Source organism: Bombus pyrosoma, linkage group LG8 (genome assembly GCF_014825855.1).
Source record: "Bombus pyrosoma isolate SC7728 linkage group LG8, ASM1482585v1, whole genome shotgun sequence".
Lineage (NCBI taxonomy): Eukaryota > Metazoa > Arthropoda > Insecta > Hymenoptera > Apidae > Bombus > Bombus pyrosoma.
Window position 1 is genome coordinate 2,528,272 of NC_057777.1, and position 15,402 is coordinate 2,543,673.

A 15,402-nucleotide genomic window follows, 5' to 3' on the forward strand; every position below is an offset into this window, starting at 1 on the left:
AAATAAGGAATTATTTCAGGCGATCATTTTTCCTGACTCATGCCGCGCATGGTATATTCCTTCCTGCACTATGCCCGGATATATCGTGTTCAATGCACGTCACATCGATACAGGCTACTTATACGCGATTCAGTCTTTATCCGAGTGCATTATCGCCGAGGACTTGATCCTTCATCTCGTCAGGTTGATTTTTGTCATAACCAACCGATGAACCGCGCGCCACACTTTCCATTAATCACGGAACCGACTTTTTAACGCAGAGATATCGGATTGGCTTTTTATCATAACTTCGTAAAACTTGGCTGCGGAAAAACGCGCTTTCTTGCAATTACCTTCTTCAACAGCCTCCATCAAATATTCCTCCAGCACTCCTAAAATCCTGAGGAACCCATTTTCCCCGGACGTTGTATCGGCACCAGCAACTAGGTCAAAGAATACGCGAGAATGTTTTACGAATCGTAGCTATTTTTCAATTGCGATATAAAATACCGTCGACCATCGCTATTCATCGTGACGTACTTCTTCGTCCAGTGTCCACTGACCGGCACGATCGTTTTGACCAAGAATATCGCAGCCATTTCTTTCCAGAAAGATACTCGGATGGACAATGCGTGCATCCATAAAACACGTCCAAGGTATTTCCTTCCAAGTTCGCTTCTCTATATACGAATAAAGAGACAATCTTTTACCTTTTATTACGTATACGACCGTACTATTGACAGGCGCGTGTAAATGGCAAGCAATTTAATCGTCGTTGCAGTTTTGTGAATGTATCTTGTACGACGACGATCGCAGGTTTCTTTGACAAACGTCGAATATCGCCGATTCTTCAGAGAATCGAATTCGATGGAATGTGGACGAAACTCTCGTTAGCTCGAAGGTGGAATTTCGTGGATAAATCCTTAGGTTCGTCAAATTTAAAATGGTCTAACGCGTACGTCGTAAAGACACAATAGAAGTAAAGAGCTAACGTTAGACTCGTACATCCGACTCGATTTTTAAGAAACACAGGGTGCAAAACGTAGCTGTTAAGTTTCTGACCCCTGCATCGCGTTCAGCAACACCTCGGTATAATTATCGGCGTTTCTCAAACAACAAGATGACGTAATTTCGATCTTTTCCATGGAAACGTAAACCTAGTCGTGCCGAAAGCATTAACAAGTGGAACCACTTGACCGAGTTTCGGTGGAGACTTTGAAAGCAATTACACGGGATGTTCGTGAAACGTAGAAACCGAGTTAAATTTCGAAATTCGAATCGACGGTAGGTTGCAAATCTTACGATCGGGGCACTTTCCACTTTTATCGAATAAACATCGAACTCTGGCGATTCGGGTGTTGGATAAAGCGTCGGAGAACTGCCGTTGGTAAATATTATCCGTCGATTGATTCTACGACGAATAGAGCCGGTTTGCTTCTGTTTGAAATTACACGCTGTTGCATCGAGCGCAGAAGGAAACGATGTTACGAAACAGTAACGTTATTTCATTAACGAGATGAAATTTTATTTGAACGATTTAACGAGACCGCGTACGTCTAAATATAGTTACTAGGTGATTACGTGGGACAGCCTCGCAAAGACAGAATTTAGCACGTGTCAAGGGCCCGTCGTCCCGACACTCTGAGTAATTAAAGCAGCGTGAAGAATCTGATTAGAAAATTCAATGCTTGCATTGGTCTCCACGCGACGGGTTACGTAGCGTAGCGGCGCAGCACGACGCGTCGTGTTCACTTTCGATGCGGCGAGCGTCTGCGATACAACGTACAATAGAATACGTTCCAGTTTATATAACGATCTTCGCTAAAATGTCGAAGATGCTTTATTCATTTTCGTAATTGGAAAGCAGCATTATCTTGGATTTTCTAAACGGTACCGTACATTCTTCCTTTTTTTTTTTTTTTTCTTTTTTGTTATTATAATACACCGTAGAGAATATTAGATGCACTTTGGATACACGCAAGTGGCGTGGTAAGAGGCATGTTATTAATAGGGTTCGAAGCTTGCAGGTAACTATAGAATGGATCGCGATCGCGTGTTCCTATCGTGATAAGAAAGATCGGGTTAATAATAATCTCGAACGTGCCTTAGAAACCGTTAAACCGATTTCAGGACCATTGCTCTTTTCGATGACCGTGTAATTCCTTTCCTGCAGTGGAAAGTGATTTAGCCGCACGACCGTTACACGAGTTGTCTATGGATATAAATTTGCCGGACACACTCCCGACAACCATCGCATCGGAGGGATTGCTTCCTGTTTCCTCTGCTCTTTCGGCTAAGTGGAACGAAGATATCGATGAAAGGAAGGAACAGCCAACGTTGAATCTATTTCATTTAGTCACACCGTCGCCTATTAAATACGTACTCAATCACGTATATACATATATCGATAGAAAGCCATCGATGCTCGATCGTGTGCGTTCGTTGCTTCGACGTAGTTTAAACGATCTGCATAGCTGTTTTCGTTCGCGAAAAGTTCACGCAAGTTACCGTGGTTCGTGATCGCTTGGCGGAAAAATCTCGCCGTGAAAGACGACCAATTCGTCGCGCTAGAATTTTCACGACGAATATCGCGCGCGACACGGAATTGACCCGTTTTTCGTCACAACGGATAAGCTGTTTTCATTTCGTTTCGAGGAAAAATATTGGGAATGCGCGTTAGCGCCAGCAAACGGACAAATGAAATCTCATTGTCTCTCTTTTCCATGCAGCTGTTTCGTTCTTATCGCCATATGCCTCCGTTTGTTTTCAGACGAAAATCAATGCAGGAAATTTAGAATGCTTTCTCGTTTTTTTCATCAAACGCTATCTGACAGAGGCAATTCTCGCGCGTTTCAAGACCGCGTTGAAAAACCACACGTTCGTTTAAAGTTCCAGATGACCGATCCCTTTAACATTTCCAACTTTCCATCGATATTCGCGTACTTGTTGGCGACAAAATAATTTGCTCGGTTGTTTGCGCGATATCAAAGCGAACTTTATACGCACGTGGCGAATCAGATTTCTTGTATCTTCCAAGCAAAACGATAATAAGGAATTAGAAGGTGGAGTCGCGTCTGAAAAATTCACCGGGATTATGATAAATACTTGACAATTAAGAAACCGTTTAACGCCATCAGAGATGCGTTATCAATAGCCTTTCGTGGCGATATCCCTAGCTAGCCGACGCAAAAGCGTTCTGTCACGTTTAATGGAAAGTTCAGTTTCTCCCTTGTCTGCTGATGCCCGAAGGGTACGATAATTTTACGGGTCATTTGCATAATACCGTCGACCAGTCACGTGAATCACTTTGATAAGCCCAATATCAACGGTTTACGCTCTATCCGTTCGTCTGTTTCCCTGTACTCTGTACGCGATCTTCTCCACCAATGGCTTCCATTTGCCACTCGATCCCGCTAAGCACTGCTGCTCGGATATCTCCACTTTTCGGTGCTCTAGGCCGTGCTAATTTTATAAACGTTTGATGAAATTCGCTTCGAACGTTCAGCTTTGTTGACAACCAATTCGGCGAATACCATGATATTTTTCAAAGATCGGTGATTCAACAATTTTCTATTCTACTTTTCTGCTTTACCTGTTGTATCAACCGGTTAGTTGTTTCAAAAACTTTCAAAAGTTTGTACGTAAAACGTGTGACAGAAAGCAAACGACGACGAGTATACTCAAAGTCAGAAATAGCCAACTGGTTAACTCGAGACGTCGCGTCGAGACGTTCAATCGACATGGATTTTTCGCCCTAAACGAACATTTTATCGCTGTCCGTGACATATCTCAATGGGAAAGAATTAGAGTCACGGGCACAGGTTGCAGCACCGATGTAATTCCATTAAATTAAACAGAACCGGCAATCCTCGATAAAAGTATGGAAACGGTTGGACACGTGGAGAGGCGTCGACATCGGACAATAGGCTACATTTGCATTCAGAAACGATAAATGCAGAAAGGCAGTTCGTGACGGCGCAAATGTGCGTCGCAAGGCGAGGCGGGATTGCTTAATAAGCACTTGTTGCAATAATCGGATGAAAATAAAGCTGGCGGGTTGTAGCGGTACACGCGATGTAATAACCTACCTACCAATGCGATGCTTGGCCGGCTTTAATTTTGACATTCTCCGATGGAGTTGAAACGAGGTGTGCTCTAAATCCACAATATCCGTCCGAGTAGCTCCCCGAACATGGCATAATAACATCAGCTGCTACAACTTCAATAGAACGCCGCAACGTCCTTGCGGTGTGCAACCCCTTCCATCCCCAAACGACGGAACTTGAGTTTGGCAAATTGGGTTCTCGACTTACAATCAACCGCATTCCGCAAACGTGTAACACGTCCGCCTGAGCGCACAATTCCGAGACACTATCCTTCGAAATATCGAGATATCGCTGTTACCTTCAGCATCGACATCGACGCTTCCTCGACGTTTCCACCTCGCTTCTCCCATATCTTTCGTCTATTCGTCGCGACTGGAACGCGACTAATCGTATGCTCGAGTTCAGACTTGCTTGGACGAGTAACGCTGAAACACGCGAATCGAAGAATAGATCCTATAGAAAGAAGGTACGCGCGAACAGAGACTCGACGTTGCTGAAGAAAAATTAATTAGGATTCGATGTGACGATTGAAGCATCGACGGAATCGAAGGCAAAGAAGTCTTCCGCGCGAGGAACGAAAGTATGAAAACACAGCTTACGAAATTCATGATAATACGGCAACTCCGGCACGGCCGAACCATGCTTTTACAAGAACTTTCCTAACGTAAACTCTGCAAGTTCGTTAGAAGACAGTAGTGTACACAGGAAGAATAAACCGTGGGTTCGTACGAAAATAAAATTCCAATTTCGATCGAGGCGAACCGAGTCGAGTCGGTTGCAGAGACGATAGAAAGGCGCGTGGTCAACAGGAAACGGAAAGATTGATTTCACGAGTCAAAGACGAGCCCCAGCAAGTTAGTTATCGGTAAATGAGCTGTCGCTTAAAAATGCAATTTTCCACGACGCTCCTAAGAAAGTTCGCCTCGATGGAATTTCCAGACACCTCGTCCCCGTCGATCTGGCCACGGATAGCCTGGATGAAAACTACCGCAAGACGCGATGATGTCAACGATGCCGAGGAGATGGCGGCAAATTTGTTCTGTTAATTCGCCCCATGTTTATTTTTCCTAAACTAATAGCCCGACGGCAAAGCAGAATAACGTGTTCATTAAAGAACGCGGATAATTGAGTTTCAAGTTTTTAAGCGCGCCACGATCTCCCGCTATCACGATATTTCCGATATATTTGAATCAATATTCGATCATCCCTTAAGTAACGCTAAGACCTTTTCTTTTTTTTTCTTTTTGCTTTTTTTTATTGTTTTACTTTTGCTAAGACTTTAGCTTGAAACGATGGGAGTTGTTTCCATCGGAGTTTTAAAACATTGGGATAAAAAACCGAATAGGGAAGGGTAAGAAATTGTAAAAAATTCGGGCAAATTCATCGTTGATCGAACTTCATCCGATATGTAAGCAACAGCGACTGCAAAACTTGTATTCGACGCTGGAACTCGAGTCCGAATTATTTTGGGTTTTCACGCTGCATCGAGCATAGATTAGAATCACGCGGCGAAGAAAATATCGTATCTAGACTTAAATATAATAACAGTTACAATTAATAACGTTGTGAAATGCTTTGTTATCGGAAACTGTAATGGCGGAATTTAATTTCATCAGACCCGAGGGAAGTTTCATAATTATATTCTATAAACTTTTAATTAAAGGCACGCGTTCTCGGTTACGCGATATATAGGTACGGATTCGATATTCAACGTATGTTCTTGCAAACCGTTAAAAATAGATTAGCGGCGTTCAAAATACGATCGTAACGTAACGTAAATTCTGGTGCTAATAAATAACATCGACAAGTTTCCATTCCGTTTCCATAGCTTCTCCATTAGCTGAACTTCCATTCCACTTTCCTGCCATATTATTTCGTTTTTGTTGCTTCGGAAACTTGTTCGTTTGATCGTTGCGCGTTGTTTCAGCGATAAACAAGGTTATTAATACCGACGTGTACAGGTTGATTATTTTAATAAACCACAGCGATGAGGTAACGCTTTTCTACGTTGTACGCGTTCTTTGGTAAAATGTTTAATTGCTAATTACCGGTATAACGATTGACAAAGCGATACGAACGTTTACACGATCGAAAAGCACGAATATTCGTATTTCGAAAAGAAAATACGTAATTTTCAAAGAATATCGGATTTTACTCTGCAACGATTTAACGGTCCTTTCGTTAAATATTTCCAAAGAAACTGTATTTTCCAAAAGTTGCAGCGTACGCGCTCGAAAAAAGTACGTTCCGTGGAACAGATTCTTGCAAGGATCGCATGTTGCATAGGCATCGATTTTTCAGTCATCGATTACCTCCTTCGGCGACGCAATTTATGCAAAGCACGGGTATAGTTGTATATGGCAAATATCCGTGAAAATACCGTTTCGAAATCAGCCGCAGATAGCCAACGGTCTCATAAATAAGCCGTGTATCTGCATTTTTGAATAATTTTGACGCCTTGCTATTATCGCGGCAAACGTGTCCTCGCTATTTCTTACGCGATAATCTCTCGCCAACACACCCAAGCATTTTTATCGTCAAAGTTGTTACCGCGTAACAAAGTTACACGCGAATTGCCGCTGGATATTAATATTTAAGCGGGCAGGTCCAAACACGTTCGTGTTACCTTTTACGCGCACGGTCTTAACAATTCTTCGGGTTACGAATATCGCCAACGGTGTGTCGTTATGCTCTGATTATCGAGAATGTAGCTTGTCGTATTTTTAACAAAGATGGGTCGCGAGCCCTTTAAATACCATTTTTCGACTCTCGGTTATATTCTCGTTAAGAGGAAACTTCGTCGACTAAAATACTTTGCAACTCGAGTTTCGCCGTTTCCAGTTCATGGAAATGAAGGACCGCGGTTCGGCGTAACTCGGGCTAAATGGTCGCGTCGTAATGAAAAATTGCTCGAAACATCGGTAACGTTTCTGTCGCGTCGAAATTATTGGCAAGTTGCCTTCACCAGACTCTCGAGAATCCTCGGTGATCGTAACTCTTTTATTCATGAATCCATTCATCGTATGGAAATCAACTAGACCGCGATAGCGGTTAAAGACACTTAAGAATGCCCGGCTGGAATAGCTCTGTCTTTCCATAATTGCGAAAGCGCTCGAAGCTTCTTATCTACCGGTGTTCCACGACTTTTTACCGCGCGCGATGCTGCGAATTCCTCGGATAACTGCGATCCTCGTTTCCACAGGTGCAAAAAGCCTCGCGTGCGAGCCACTCGATCGAAAGCTTCTTCGTGAACGCGAAACACCTCGAATAAGACGTTTCGCCGCTTTTCCTCGCCTTAACTTCCCCTCGAAACTCGCCTTCGAGGGAACGTTAATACGTCTCAGAAATTACGATCAGCTCGTTGACTGCCAAACACCGAACGAACGAATCTCACCACGCAACGTTACAACACCGATCGGTAGACCGATCTCTTTTGGCTTCCTCGTCGTTGGATAAGATAAATCAATCGCAATTTCGAATCTCGAATACCCGCGACATTTTCAAACGATTGAGAAACATTTTACGAGAAAGTCACGCGCGTACGAGTTTCGAAGCAGCTCTGTGCGTCGAATCCTAGCATCTTCGATAAGGGATGAATACAGACTCACCTATTTGGTGCGAGAGGAACGTGACGAGTGGCAGCACGGCGTACAGCCATCTTCCACGACGATCCTTCATACTGTCGATCTTTCTTTCTTTCCTGTCTCTGCGCTGATCCTTCCTCGCCCCTCGAACAACAGCTACGACCAACGTGAACACACTTCGATCTCTTTAACAGTTACTCACAGAGATCGTGGTATCATTCGATGTAATCGGCACTCGGATACACCCATCTCACTATCATCCTCTTGCCCCAGCTTATCTGAGTTCCGCGTGCAAGCCAGCATCCAGAATCATAACTGATTTCCAAACAGTTTGTCTTCCACTCTTTGGATTCACTGGTCGCGCGAACGAATAGTCCCGAAATACGCGACGATCGCCGAATCGCTGTTAGACGCGGCGTCGTTGGAAAAGGCAACGTTAATGGCGAAGAAAGAACGCGATGTGACGACGCGAACACAGCGTCGGTAGATAAGGATTTTACGAATCTACGTGGTGCTTTTCCCCTGGTGATCGTGAAGACGTGGATTCGAGGAGGGATCGTATTATTCGTCGTGCACGTGGCTTGCTTCGGGCCGGGATTTCCACGCGTGCATTATCGATTCTTTCGAATCTATTTGTAAGCTTTTATCGACAGTGGCTGTAATTTCGATCCCTCGAAGTTTTAATATCGCGCGACGATCGGCCTGCCGGGGATTAAGCTCTTTTGCGCGTGGAAACCACTATTATATCTCTCCGCTATATCCTTCGATCGGGATTCGCATCGATCGTAATTCGAGACAATTGCGCCGCTTTAGCCGGTCGCCGACGAATTACAGGCCGACTCGCGCTTTCCTCGATCTCGCGATCGCGAGAAACCGGACCATTCGTTCAAAGTTTGCGCGAGAAATCGACCGTGATCGCCTCTCGCCGTGCGAACGAATCTCGAACGACGTTGCGAAAAGCGTGAAAAGACGAAGGAAGAAACGGCGCGATCGCACCGAGTACCTGCCGGGTACCGTTCGATATGTGTTTTTTACAGTTTATGTTCTCGGCTTGTGTCCTTGCACGTTGTCGCGAACAATCGGTACAAATGGGCGTACAAATGGGTTCTTCCTGCCTGTCCATTTAATTCAACCTCCGAGGGAAATCGTGCACTCGTTCGCGTTCATCGCACGGTCCGAGCATGGGCCATTAAACGAGCGTCATAGGGCGCATTAATCGCACGGTAATCCGCCTGTCTAGCCTCCGTGTTTCATCGCCTCGCCGTAATGTTTAAGCGGTTGATCGCTGCAACTTCTCTCGTTCCGCTCCAGCCTTGCCGAACCCTGAAAAATAACGAAACGACGAATTATTTGATAAAATTTGTCGTTCGATCGAACATCTTCTGCAACGCAGCGGCTAAATGGCAATGAAACGCGTGAAAAAATTAGCTTCTCTTTCGTGCGCCGACGACAAACAGCTCGAAGAGTACGAGGTTTCACTTAATATCGATTTTCATTCGTTTATCCTTCTTTTCTGCAGTTTTGCAAATTAAAAATAGATACTCTCGCCCTTTGTGTCAATCACGTGACAGTTTTATCGGATATTTTTAACAACGTATCAGATTTCCGATAACTGCTACACCGTTCAACTTTACGCCTATCAGCTTCCACCATGGTATCGGCCGGCAGGCCAGCTTGGCCTAAAATTTACTCGCTAAATCGCCGCGCGATATATTCCATCGTACAAAGTCTCCAACTTGAAGCCTATTACTATGTTCTTGCTTTTAGAAATATGTACATGAATCGCGGCCAGCGAAAGCAAATTCACGGTACACGTTAACAGGGGGAAATAATAGAAACGCGAAGCGCAGACTGTGCGCGGCGCAAACTGCTCGACACGTGGAAAAATACAAGTAACAGGAAGAGTAGAACAAACACAGCGTAACTGCAAAGTACAAATCTGAAGCAGGCGATGTTCTTCGACCGTTTCGCGATCGGTATCGATCGTCGCTTTCTAAAAGACGGTCGAACATCCGTCAGTTTCTCTACCGCGAAACAACGTTTGTCTGTGTAACTTGACCAGCTTTGCTCTGGATTTACCTGCCATTTCGTCTGCGTGCCTGTTTCCAAATTTTAATCGAGCGCCATTTTACAACCACGCAACTCCAAATCAAACGCGTGTACGTTTACTTAATCCTTGATTTACAAGTACGAGGCTACGTCGTGTTAAATCACAACTTTAACTAACAACTTGCAATTGCAATCGAGCGTAACCTATCGTTTCGCGTCTATACGCTAAGGTCCCATCCATCGACACGATCGAGATTACTTGAAACTTCCCAAGATATTTTCCACTATATCGCCACTGACGGCCACTCGTTACACCTGAAAAACGTAGGATTCGCGACGACGCTGTTCAGACTATTATTTTCGCAATCAGACGGATGCAGTAGGGTCCAAGTCGATCGCACTTGTTCGTCTGTCGGACGCGACGAAACGAATCCATAATCGGGAAATGTACAATATAGGAACGGCCAGTGTTCGGTACAGCTCGGCCAGAGTGCTTAAACCAATCTCGACAGTCGGAGAAGGCTGTTACAAATCCCATGGTAGTTAAGGCGTCTTAAGCGTCTTGTACGTATTCGTCCAATTCTGGACGAACGAGGTGTAATTGGGTCTTTCTATTCCCGTTGGCTAGACGATGCTAGATTCCAAGTTGCGCAGCTATAGTATCCTTGTCGTCTAGCAGGTGCACCGGCAAGTCCTCGGGATTAAAATAGTCCGGGAATCACGCGTATAGCTCTGCAGTTTAAGATTGACCTACGACCCGATTACAGTCTAGTCCAGAGTACGTATACGACCGGGATTTGGACAACCGAATCGTTGCTGGCGGCTGACAATCCTCCACGCTCCGAACAACTGTACTGTTGTCGGTTTACTCTAGGAATTCGGTCGCTCGGGACTGTTCTACCACGGAAGCAACCGGTTTTTTTTAGATTTCCGGCGACAGCGCGTCGCTTAGAACCCTCGATTTCCGCGCGTTCCTCTCCGAGACGCGTGTCAGTTCCGCGGGAGAAATCTTCGCTGCTTGATTTATCGCCGTTAGATGGAATACTACCCCGAGGAAACGCGAAGCACGAGGTTTCGTCGAAAGATGTATTGACGATTGACAAAATCTGTGGCGCTTTCTACAAGTACCATGTTGATGTTTTGCATAAGAATGGAAAAACGCAGGAGTATATAATTATCGCGGAGAGTGTAAAATTTGTCGACACAAGAAACAGCTATTAAAGCGAACGTGGAGGAAGCTTTGAAAAAAGCAAAGTGGATACAAAGTATGTATATCATCAGCCATCGTGGTTTTTCCTGTCATCAACGTCTCGAACAACTTTCAGCAGTCTGCTGCTCAACTTCTTACGTAGACCGGTTCAAATTATTAAGCGTTGAGAGCAATTTCGCTCGGATATACCGCGACCCTTTCTATCGTCCCGGCTATGTTACGAGATATTACGTTGAAAAATTCCCGCGAGCCGTATACTCGAGAGGAATCGCGATGCTCGGGTTACTTAAGAAAGAAGCTACAAATCTCTTAATCGTTGCGAGATTATCCGTGGAAGCGATCTGAGCCGATACGAAACCTTGTTCGAAGGGAAACCATTGTCGGTAAAATGTCGGTGGTTCCATCACGACGAAATTCATCGACGTACTAATTCGGTGGTTGCAGCTTCCTCTTAGTCAAATAATCGTAACGTCGGTCTCGGTATGTTGTTAAGCACGACGCGTAGTAAATTGGCTTCCTTCGTTTCCAACGACGTTTAGGTAACGCGTCACAAGGATGGACACGGAAGTTGCATCGTTAGCAACAGCAACTGCAAGCAACAGTTTCGATGCACGTCGCAAGTACACTCTCGTTGCTCTGAAGCAAATTGTGCGACAAAAACGCAGCACGGCCGACAAGTTGCTACGCTCTTGAAAATAACGTAGAGTTACAAGCAGCTTTGCACGAAAAATAAAAAGACGTCCCAGAGATATCGCATTTGGCACGCGGAATTTGCCACACGCGTACTATAATCTGTCGGGGAAGAATAAAGAAGAATCGTAGATATAGATTTTTTTGCGATTTCATTATAAACTTGACGTTTCAGGGAACGGAATACTTCGAGTTCGACTCGAACTTCCAATACGTGCGATATACGTACACGAATTGAAAATGCGAATTCTTCCTCTATCGTACGTACGCCCATGAAATTTGTCAAGAACGTTGTCCGATTGATCGGTGTATACGCGAGCGTGTGCGTGGAAAGTATATCGTTTTTAATAATTTCGATGGAAAACCTTTCTATCGGGTGAACGTTTCATGCGCGACACGAAGTATACGTATTACATAAACGGATATAATTATAAGGATAATGATCTCGCAGAATGCAGAAAACGAGAAGCCGATGACGCGGAAGATGTCCGAACAGATTGATAAAATGAAAACAGTAGGCTGACGACTGAGAAAGGATTTTGTTTGCAACGGATGGTAATTAAGAACGAACGGAACATAGTTTGCTCATCGCGTAAATCGATAGATTTTGAATTCTAACAACGTGAAATAATTGCCACTTTGTTTTTCAAAAATATAACGATTCGCTCGTATTTCGTTTTATGGGTGAGAAATTTCAGAAAAAATGTAAAATGTTCGCGATTCCTACGTGTTTCGAAACAACCTTTCCCCGTACCATATTTCGTGGAATCTCGTATTATAAATTGCAACAGCCAATAAAAGAAAAAGAAAAAGGGGGCACGAGAGAAACTTTGCAAAGCTTTGCGTAAACGCATTTGACGAAACTAAAAGTTTTCCATTAATCACAACCCGGGCAGAATTTCAAAAACACGATATTAATTTAGCTTTTAAGGCGAAGTTGCAGCCTTTTGAAGTTAATCCTCTAACAAAAAAAAAAAGTCTAAAAAGAGCAACGTAATTTAGCTAATCGTTCGGAATTTTTGAAAACGAGTCTCCCTATAGAAAATTACGCGTTATTTCGTTCGTTGATAACCATTTGGCGACATCGGGCGACACCACGCGAACGAGACGCTTCCATCTCGCAAACTGAACGAGCAAATTACTTTTCGCGCGATATTAAAAGTAAGTCGCTCTCGCCGGGTATCAATTTTCCGAAATCGAATTCGACGAACGCCAGAACAGCCTCTCGCTAGAACAGCTTCGAAGGAAACATATCGATCATCCGTGTACCACGGTAGAAGCTTCGGGTTTTCGTTCTATCGCCAATTTACATTTCATATGAGACGTTAAAGACAATTCCGTGCCATGGATTAACAAATAGCTCGAACGGCACAAAGTATCCGAATTTTCGATCGAAAGGAATATCGGAGCACAGTCAAAGGAACGTCCAATTACGAATAATAGAGGTGCGAAGATACGAAGGTAGAGTAGTGCCGCGAAAACGATAAAACGTATGGATGAAAAATTCGGCATGACACTGTAACTCCTCTGATCACTCGATCGTCGCACTGCATTAAATCCAAATAGCGGCGATGCAACCGGTATCTTTCACTTTACACTTAATCGAACAAACGATACGTAGCGTCGCACAGACTCGCGTGACAAGTAGGTACATTTATTAACCGATCGCAACGAAGAACGCGGAATAGTCCATTCACTCTCACCGTGAAAAGTACGTTACCGTTGTGTCACTGTGCATCACACGATCCCATCTAATCTGACAAGTTCAAGGAGGGAACGATGTTACAAGAGATTGGTCCGTCATGTCGCGTAAATGTTTCGTTTCCCGACCAATCTTTCAGCCATTTCTTACCCTAATTCCACACCCAACGGCCATGAAAATTTTTCTACGTCCCTTCGTCCGAATCGTATCTTTCCATTTCCATTCCCGTTTCAGACAGCGCGTAATAAATAATTATTTAAGCTGGCCAGATATATTAGGTACGCGTTATCTTTCGATGCTCGTCTATCCTCATTTCTCCTGCTTTCCAACGCATTTTCTCTTTTCCTGTAATACTCTTTCCTCGTGGTTTCGTATGTCCCTTTGTAATTAATTTCAATTCATAATTTCGCTGGATCAAAGACGAATTTTGTTGGAATTTTGCTGTTTTCTTAACTATAGTTTCGACGAACAGGCGTAGACGTTTATGCAAAATGCTTTAATTACGCAACGAGATAAACGTTATGGAAGAGCATAATTTTTTGTCTAACGACGAGTCGAGAGAAGTTATGCAATTCTCATTGTAATTGTCGAGTTAATTGCGTTCCGACCGATTCCTACCGTGGCAATGAATCTTTGTACCAGCAATTTGTTATTTCTATTTTTATCGATTAGTTTAATTGAATTTATTTGTTTGAACTACGTAGACTCGACATCAGCCGGACCGAATATACGTCTTCTTGCCTTCGAACGTGATAAGAGACAGATAAAAATAGGTTGTCGATAGACGAATGAAATTAACGAGCTTTTCGACGCTAACGACGTTAGCGATAATTAACAAATATTTGCAAGGAAAGTACATTCGAAGGTGAAATATGTGAAACAAATGAGGCGATACGTTTTAATCAATTTTTCCTTTCTTGTCTTCCTCCTTCTTGTCCTTGCACGATAGAAACCGAATATCGGTAATACGTAGATTCCCAAGAACAAGCCGGACGAAATACATCTAACTTGCTTCGCCGTCGCAATGCAACAAAACTTGGCTTGATCCTCGTTGAACGTTCAACGTATACTACTTCGTTCGCATAAATTTCAAACGTTTGTCTACCGCGAGGAAGTTTCCTCGGTGATCGAAACCCGGATCAAAGAAACGGAATAAAAGAAAGGAGGAAAAGCAATAAAGAATGAATCGCAGCAACGTCGGATTTAAGAAATACAGTATCACGGAGCACGGAAACTTTCACTAGCGACAAATCTGTTACACTGGCAATCCCCTGATCCCGGATCCCTGATCCAGTCCGGACTGCGGCCGATCTAACCGCAAATAAACGTTATCGGGTGGCCGCCGGGGAAAAAAAACAAACTCTCCTCGATAGACGAGGCTCGGTGTAATATCGCCCTGCGTATCGTCCGGGAATTCTGCCTCGTAAATTGACCAACGCCACCCCCACCCTGTCGTTTCTTCGAAGCGCGTTCGTGGAACGGAGTTCCGGCGATCCTATCTGTCCATCCGTCTCGCACCAAGTCGCAGGATCCCAGAGACGAAGTCTACCTTGCAAATTGACCGAATTCGCGGCCCCGGTCCGCCAATTAATTCGCAATCCGGTACGTACCGCGTACGTGTAACGCGAAACTTCTGGTCGAATCTCGCCTCGCAACAAAACCCACTGCGATTGTCTAGATGTGCGATCGTTCGAGGTCGGTTAATCGGCCGTTCGCACGTACAAGATCGGCTGCAGCACGTCCTCAATCCGTCTGACGAATCCACTGCCCGCGCTCTTCTTACCACGTTCAATTCACCACGTGGTGCCGAACAACAATCCGTTGGAATTACGCGGAATACGCGATTGCTTCACGAACGGATCATTCTGTGTTAATATCGCCTAAGCGTTAACGAATAATCGTATACTAACGATGGACGTGTGATGATGTCGCTGTGGAAGCAACTTGCCCTGCCGCGATACTACGTCCGATGTTATCCTCGCGTGGCGGCTTGTCCGCGACTGAAAGAGCTTGCAAGCCAACCCCATCCGTGTTTCCGAGCTTGGCCGTCACAGCGCTGCTGCAACCCTTACTCCAATTCAC

The 15,402-nt window shown here is 44.3% G+C and overlaps 1 protein-coding gene across 6 annotated transcripts in view; it reads right to left on the reverse strand.

Moving 5' to 3' along the window:
* LOC122570212 (basement membrane-specific heparan sulfate proteoglycan core protein-like) overlaps positions 1-15,402 on the reverse strand; it is a 258,404-nt gene that overhangs the window by 125,712 nt on the left and 117,290 nt on the right. For 4 of the 6 annotated variants that reach the window (XM_043732254.1, XM_043732249.1, XM_043732252.1 and 1 more), the window contains one exon: positions 7,694-8,992. In XM_043732254.1, coding sequence (XP_043588189.1) covers positions 7,694-7,763 — 70 coding nt within the window. In that variant the 5' untranslated portion in view covers positions 7,764-8,992. Of the gene's footprint in view, positions 1-332; positions 423-519; positions 598-7,693; positions 8,993-15,230; positions 15,309-15,402 lie in introns of those variants that run through there. The other 2 variants (XM_043732251.1, XM_043732255.1) reach the window with 2 other exon arrangements.